This window comes from Agelaius phoeniceus, chromosome 3, assembly GCF_051311805.1.
Source record: "Agelaius phoeniceus isolate bAgePho1 chromosome 3, bAgePho1.hap1, whole genome shotgun sequence".
NCBI lineage: Eukaryota > Metazoa > Chordata > Aves > Passeriformes > Icteridae > Agelaius > Agelaius phoeniceus.
Genome location: NC_135267.1, coordinates 398,613 through 405,808, shown reverse-complemented (window position 1 = coordinate 405,808; position 7,196 = coordinate 398,613). Strand labels below are relative to the sequence as shown.

The window sequence follows — 7,196 nt, the reverse complement described above, 5'->3', positions numbered from 1 at the left end:
TGCCATGGCAGCGGGGGCGGAACGGGGCCGTTGGCACCGCCCGCGGGGGGGGCGGCGCAGGCGCGGTCGGTCCGTGCGGTTCCGGCCCGGTCCCGGTCCCGGTCCCGGTCCCGGAGCGGCGGAGCGGGGGCAGCGGAGCGGCGGCGGCCGCGGCCGAGCGGTGAGTGCAGCGGGGCCGCCCTGGGGCAGGGAGGGGAGCGGGCGGCGCTGCTGCCATCCGCCGCATCCCCGCACCGGCCGCCGCCGCCCGGCAGCACCGGCCGGGGGGGCCGTGGGGCCTTGGGGATGGAGCGGCGGGGCCGGGCCGGGAACGGGGCTGGAGGAGCGAGGCCAGAGGGACGAGGGGCCATGGGGCGTGCCGAAGTGAGGGGGGCCGGTTCGTGCGGTAACGCCGGGGATGGAGCGGTTGGAGCCGGGCCGCGAACGGGTCCGGGCCGAGCGGCGGGGCCGAGAGGTCCCGCGGGGCCGGTGGCGGCCAGGCCCGGCCTGACTCAGCGGCGGCCGCTCCTGCGTCCCGGCCGCGGCTCCCGCGGGCCCGTGGGCACGGCACGGAACGGCCTCAGCACGGCACGGCACGGCACCGGTACGGCACGCCGGGAGCTGCAGCGTCTGCCCCGCGCAGCACCGAGCATCGCTGCCGGTACCGGGCATCACCCGGAGACCTGCGGGACGCGGGCCGCCGCCGCTCGGGCGCTGCCGGTGCCGCCGGTCCCGTCCCGCGGGCGATGGCGCCGTGGCGGTCCGGAGCGGCAGGTGGCTGTCACCGTGACACCCCGAGCGTGACACACCGAGCGTGACACACCGAGCGTGACGCGCTCCCGGTCCTCGCACTCATGGCGGCCCGGCACCGGTACGCCGGTGTCCCCGGTGAGGTGACGCTGTCAGGGACGCGCGCGTGTCGGGACGGGCCCGGTGCCCTTCTCTGCGCTCCCCCGCCACTCCCGGGATATCCAGACCCATCTCCCGCCGGGATCTTCCCGAGCGGCTCCTCCCGCCGGGCCGGGCCGCAGCCCCCGTCTCTGACACCCCGCAGGGTCCCGGGACTCCCGGGGATGTCCTGAGCTCGCACGGTGCGGTCCCTTTGGGGACACTTTGGGGACAGCCCTGCCCGGCGGCGTGTCCCGGGCACGCTGTCCCGGCCGGGGATGCCAGCGTGTTCCCCGCCCGGCCCGGCTCTCGGCCCGGCTCCGCTCGGCCCAGCCCGGCTCCGCTCGGCCCGTCCCGGCTCGGCTCGGCTCGGCTCGGCCCGGCCCGGCCCGGCCCGGCCCGGCTCGGCTCAGCTCGGCTCGGCCCGTCCCGGCTCAGCTCGGCTCGGCTCGGCTCGGCTCGGCCCGGCCCGGCCCGGCTCGGCTCAGCTCGGCTCGGCTCGGCTCGGCTCGGCTCGGCTCGGCTCATCCCGCGGCATTAATATTTCAGGAGCGGGGGGAGGGCCGCGCTCTGCACATGCTCCCGCCGCCGCCGTACCGAGTTATTTAGGTTAGCGGGAGCCGAGCGCGGCGGGGGGATTGGGGCGGGCGGGCATCGCCGCCGGGAGCCGCCAGGCCGCTCCCGGTGCCTGAACGGCCGCCGTGCCTCGCCGCGGGCCGGGACGGGCGCTGCCGCCGCCGGGAACCGGGGAAGGGTGCCGGGGCCGGAGCCGGTACGGAGCTGGGGATGGAGCCGGAGCGGAGCTGGGCGCTGCCGGTCCCCGGCCAACCCAGCCGTGCCCACCGGAGCGCGGGGATGCTCCGCTCGGGGTGGGGGGAAGCGGCTCCGGGGGGCTCCCGGGGGGCACGTGGGCGACCATCGCCCGGGCCACCGTGCCCGCTGCCAGCCCCGCACGGCGCTCGGCCCCCGCCGGGCTGTCTGCCACCCCCCTGGCGTGTTTGTCACTTGAGAAGCCACCGGGACGGCTCCCAAAATAGAAGCCGCCAGTCGCAGCAGCCCAGTTCGCACCGGCAGTACCGCGGTGCCGCTCAGCTCCCGGTGCCCGCCGCCGGTGCCGCCCTCGGCCTCACTCTGCTCCCGTTTGTTTGGGCAGAGCGGCCGCGGGGGCTGCGCCGTGGGACCGGGCCCGGACGACCTCTGCGTGCGCCCCGGCAGCGCCGCGGGACGGGCACGGACGCACGCCCGGGGCTTCGGCGGCCGTCGGGCCGTGATTAGCGGCTCCCGCCCGGACAATTAAAATGCAGCGGTAAGCGTCCCCCGCCCGGCCGGGCGCCCGGCACCAACCGACCCCTCTCCTCTCGGCCCGCCGGGAATCCGGCCTCAATTCTTATTTTTCATTCGGTTTTTTTCGGCAAGAGCCGGCGGCAAACCGGCCGGGCCGGAGGCTCCCGGCCCTGGGCGCGTCCATCCCCGGCGTGGGGGCGGCAGCGGGTCGGAGGGTGCCGCGGGCACCGGCTGCCCTGTCGTGACACCGGGGCGGGCTCCGCGCTGCGCCCGGGGCTCGGAAGGCGGCGGGGACGGGCTGGGTGGCACCGGGCGGTGTCCCCGCTCCGCCTCGGGACGCGCCGGTGCCTGGCGGGGTCACGGTGCTCCCGGCGAGATCACGGTTCCCTCCGCGTGTCAGAGTGCTCGGTGTGGATCAGGGCTCTCGGTGGGGATCAGGGTGCTCCCCCCGTGTCACGGTGCTCGGTGGGAGCTCCCCCCGTGTCACGGTGCTCGGTGGGGATCACGGTGCTCCCCCCGTGTCACGGTGCTCGGTGGGAGCTCCCCCCGTGTCACGGTGCTCGGTGGGGATCACGGTGCTCCCCCCGTGTCAGGGTTCGCCCCCGCGCTCTCACGTGTGCCGGCGTGTGCGGGACTCGAGGTGCGGCTGGCGCGGTGACACCCCCGTTTCATCCCGGCGGGGAGCCTGCGGGTCCCTGCCCCGTTCCCCAGCACGGGCGATGCCGCAGAGCCCCGGCGGCCGCGCCGGTCCCGCGGGCATCCCCCGCCCGGCCCGGGCGATGCTTCGGCTGCGGCCCCGTTATTTGGGGAAGGGCCGGCGATGGCAGGGGGGTGTCAGCTGCTCCTCGCCGTGCGGGCAGGCAGCCCCAGCCCCGTGCCCCGTGCCCCGCCGCCCCCGCCGCAGCCCCGGTACCGGCAGCCGCGGCACCGCAGTGCGCGTGGCTCTGGCTCAGCGCCGCGCATGACTCAGCTCCGCCGCCGGAGCCAGGGGAGGGGGGCGCGATGGGGGCGGCCCTGGGGGGACCCCTGCCCGCGCCCCGCGGCCGCCACGCCGCCAAACGGGCGCGGGACGGGCCGCGGCTCTCGCCGGTACCGGGAGCGGGCCGGTGCGCACCTCGCCGTGCGGGGGCGGCGGCGGCGCGGGGGCCTCGGTTCCAGCTGCTGCGGCGGCGGCTAAAAATACCGACCCCCCCCACCGCGGGTGCGTGCGGTAACACGGGGGGCTCGGGGGTCCCGGATGGGCTCAGCCGCCGAGGGGTTCAACCGGCTGCGGCATCGCCGGTGCTGAGTCACCGCGGTGCTGTACCGGACACGGGGGCACCGCGGCCACCGGGACCTTCCGCCCCCCAAACGGGCCCGGGGGCGGCAGCGCCCCGCAGGCCCCGGCGCCGCAGCCCCAGGGCGCAGATGCGCGCTGCTGCTGCTGCTGCTGCTGCTGTCCCCCCCGCATTCCCCCGGGATGTGGCACTGGAGGGGGGTCTGGGGGCTGCACTCCCCCCCTGCCCCCGCCTGGCAGCTGGCCCGGCCCGCGGCCCCCCTCGCCGCGGAGGGAAGCGGATTAACGGCGCCGCTGCCGCCGCTGCCGGGCGGGGGGGCGCGGGAGCCCCGGGACCCCCGCTCCGGGAAGGGGCGGCTCCGCGGGGGCTGCAGCGGAGCGTTTGTGCGGGACCGTGACCGTGGGGCTCCGCGCCCCCCACTCTGCTGCAGCGGCGCCCCGAGCCCTGCCGGGCTGGCGCTGCAGCCGGGGGGTCCCGCAGCCCCCGGCCATCTGGGCGGAGGCCGCCTGCCGGCAGATGTTGCCCCTCTAAGCCCTGCTCTAATGGACCCCGATCCCGGCCCCGGCAGATTAGGCAGCACCGGGGGCCGGAGAGGGGGGCCCTAAGCTGCTTATGGGCAGCAGCCCCCAGGAGCCCCTGGGCTCACCCAGGGCAGCAGCCCCCGGGCACAGGGGCAGTGCCCTGGGCAGGGCTGGCAGTGCCTGTGTCCTGGGACCCCTTACCCTGTGTTGGAGTCTGGGTGGGATGGGCACCCCGGGTCCCAGTGCCCCTGGTGTTGGAGTCTGGGTGGGATGGGCACCCCGGGTCCCAGTGCCCCTGGTGTTGGAGTCTGGGTGGGATGGATGCCCCGGATCCCAGTGCCCCTGGTGTTGGAGCACAGTTAGGATGGATGCCCTGAGTCCCAGTGCCCCTGGTGTTGGAGCACAGTTGGGATGGATGCCCTGGGTCCCAGTGCCCCTGGTGTTGGAGCGCAGTTGAGATGGATGTTCTGGGTCCCAGTGCCCCTGGTGCTGGAGCACAGTTGGGATGGGCACCCCGGGTCCCAGTGCCCCTGGAGCGGGGTTGGGGTGCCCGGGGTGCCAGTGTGCCCCCATCTCTTGGCAGCTGGGGCATGGCCGTCAATGTGTACTCCACGTCGGTGACCAGCGAGAACCTGAGCCGCCATGACATGCTGGCCTGGGTCAATGACTCCCTGCAGCTCAACTACACCAAGATCGAGCAGCTCTGCTCAGGTGGGCTTGTGGGGGACACGGGGGGCGCTGCCAGGGTGCCCCCAGCTCCCCGTGACCGTGGCTGGGCCCGGCGCAGGGGCTGCCTATTGCCAGTTCATGGACATGCTGTTCCCCGGCTGCGTGCACCTGCGCAAGGTGAAGTTCCAGGCCAAGCTGGAGCACGAGTACATCCACAACTTCAAGGTGCTGCAGGCCGCCTTCAAGAAGATGGGAGTGGACAAAGTAGGTGCATGGGGAGAGCGGGGGCTGTCACCCCGTGGGAGGCTGGCATCCCTGTGCCAGTGTCCCCGCTGAGCCCCCGTGTGCCCCCAGATCATCGCCGTGGAGCGGCTGGTGAAGGGCAAGTTCCAGGACAATTTTGAGTTCATCCAGTGGTTCAAGAAGTTCTTTGATGCCAACTACGACGGGAAGGAGTACAACCCGCTGCTGGCGCGGCAGGGCCAGGACGTGGCGCCCCCCCCTAACCCAGGTGATCACATCTACAACAAACCCAAGAAACCCATTGGCACTGCAGGTAATGTCCGGGGCTGTCCCTCAGCGAGTGCTGCCCCCTGCCCTCTGCACCCCTGGTCACAGCCAGGCGTCCCCCTGCCCCTGCCTGTGCCCTGCTCTGCTGCCTGCCCTGCCCTGCCCTGCCCTGCCCTGCCCTGCCCTGCCCTGCTCTGCCTGCCTGCCACGGGGGGGCTGCAGGACACCCAGACTGCAGAGCACAGGGATCCTGGCTGCTCCACCTGCCTGCTCAGCCCGGCCCGGGCTGGTTTGTCACCCCTGGCTGCCATCCCCCCTGTGCCATGCAGCTCCCGTGGGCACTGGGGGCTCCCTGTGCTGGCCCAGTGGGAGCTGTCAAGGTTTGAGGCCTCCTCAGCCCCCATGCCGAACCCCAAACAAGCCACGAGCACCTTTGGAGGGCTGGGGGTGAGATTTACCAGGGGAAGGAAGCTGAGGCAGGCGGGAGGCTGAAAGTGGGAGAGCCTGGAGCCCTGGCTCTGCACAGCCTGCCCGGGCTGCTGCCCCCCACTCAATGCACGGGGGGTGGTCCCTGCTGGCAGCCCCCCCCAGCCAGCATTAACCCATTGGTCCCCGTGTGCTGTCAAGTGCCCCAGAGGACCTCGCCCACGGGCCCCAAGAACAGCCCGAACCCAGCCCGCCTCGGCAACGCCCCCAGCGGGATCCTACGGAAAAACTCGCCCGCCGCCCGCAACGGCGGCACCGAGGCTGACGCGCAGATCCTGGAGCTCAACCAACAGGTAGGGAGGGCGGGGTCCCTGCCCGCGGCTGGGGGGCACCCTGGGGCTGGGGGCTGAAGGTTTTGAACGTTTCCCCCCTCGCGCAGCTGATGGACCTGAAGCTGACAGTGGACGGGCTGGAGAAGGAGCGGGATTTCTACTTCAGCAAACTGCGGGACATCGAGCTCATCTGCCAGGAGCACGAGAACGAGAACAGCCCCATCATCACCGGCATCGTCAGCGTGCTCTATGCCACGGAGGTGAGGGGTGGGCTGGAGCCCATGTCCCTGTCCTGATCCCGGGAATTCCCTGGGCAGGGAGGGACTCCCTTCCCCCCGAGCCGTCCTTGTTCACTCCGTGGGGTGCCAGGGCTTTGCCCAGCCGGGTGGAGGTCGGTGTGCCCACCCGTGCCACCCCTGCTCCCCCCAGGAGGGCTTTGCCCCACCGGAGGATGACGAGCTGGAGGAGCAGCCGCCAGAGGAGCAGGACGAGTACTAGCCCCGGCCCGCGCCCCCTGCGCCCCCCGCGCCGCCCCCCACCACAGACATCGAGCTCCGAGCCCGCGCCCCGTCCGTCACACGCCACGGGCAGCTCCGGGGTGGGGAAGCACCATCTCCATAAGCAGCCGACATCCCCGGGCATCCCCGGGCGAGGAGCGCGGCTGCGCCGGGGCTGGGGCTGGGGACGGGCTCTGGCCCCGGCCGGGGCCTGCCCGCGCCACCCCCTCCCCGTATTTATTTCTGTTGTCCCCCCGGTGTGAGCGAGCGCCACGTCCTGCCCCGGTGACAGTGAGAAGGGAGGCCCGGTCCTGGGGGCTGCTCACCTGGCTGGGACCCTCCGGGCCCCAGGACCCCCGTGGCAGAGCGAGTGCCAACCTGCTGGAGTGGGAGGCCACGGAGCAAAGGAGAGAGAAGTGGGTTCAGCTTCCTGGGAAGGGGAAAAGCAGAGCCCAGCCCAGCGCGGCCACGGCAGCCACGGGGGTCCCGGAGAGGGGGCTGTGCTCAGCACGCATGGAACGGCAGCGGGCCCTCTCCTCTCGCCGGTGGCCCCCGGGAGCCGGGGCTGGGCTGGGTCACCGCCAGGGCTCGCAGCGCCCGCCCGCCCCGGCTGCCACGTCCCTGTCGCATCGCTTGTCTGGTCCATCACTCCGGTCGCAACGCTGCATCTGTGTTCGGTTTTATTTAAATAAACTCGTGTGGTAACACTGCGTGCTGGGGGTCGCTGCAGGGTCCTGCACTCGCTGCCCGCCCTGAGGGTTCCTCTGTGCTGACAGACCCGCGACAGGACGGTGGAAGCGAGAGTGCACCCGG

General features: G+C 73.5%; 1 protein-coding gene across 5 annotated transcripts; it reads left to right on the top strand.

Moving 5' to 3' along the window:
• On the top strand, positions 1-7,093 carry MAPRE3 (microtubule associated protein RP/EB family member 3). 5 transcript variants are annotated; one of them, XM_077176396.1, is made up of 8 exons: positions 18-160; positions 2,021-2,173; positions 4,533-4,660; positions 4,737-4,882; positions 4,973-5,174; positions 5,756-5,907; positions 5,994-6,146; positions 6,316-7,093. In XM_077176396.1, the coding sequence occupies exons 2-8, from the start codon at positions 2,166-2,168 to the stop codon at positions 6,382-6,384; spliced, it is 858 nt and encodes a 285-aa protein (XP_077032511.1). In that variant the 5' UTR covers positions 18-160; positions 2,021-2,165; the 3' UTR covers positions 6,385-7,093. The 5 variants fall into 5 exon arrangements, with proteins under 5 accessions (XP_077032509.1, XP_054508953.2, XP_077032511.1 ...); XM_077176397.1 differs by lacking the exon at positions 18-160 and adding an exon at positions 1,458-1,476; XM_077176395.1 differs by lacking the exon at positions 18-160 and adding an exon at positions 1,487-1,639.
• The last annotated feature ends 103 nt before the right edge of the window (positions 7,094-7,196 follow it).

What these genes read in the sequence shown, in the direction of transcription:
- MAPRE3 (XM_077176396.1), top strand. An exon ending in GATCGAGCAGCTCTGCTCAG is followed by an intron (nt 4,661 to 4,736) that starts GTGGGCTTGTGG and finishes GGCCCGGCGCAG; the next exon opens with GGGCTGCCTATTGCCAGTTC. An exon ending in TCCTGGAGCTCAACCAACAG is followed by an intron (nt 5,908 to 5,993) that starts GTAGGGAGGGCG and finishes CCCCTCGCGCAG; the next exon opens with CTGATGGACCTGAAGCTGAC.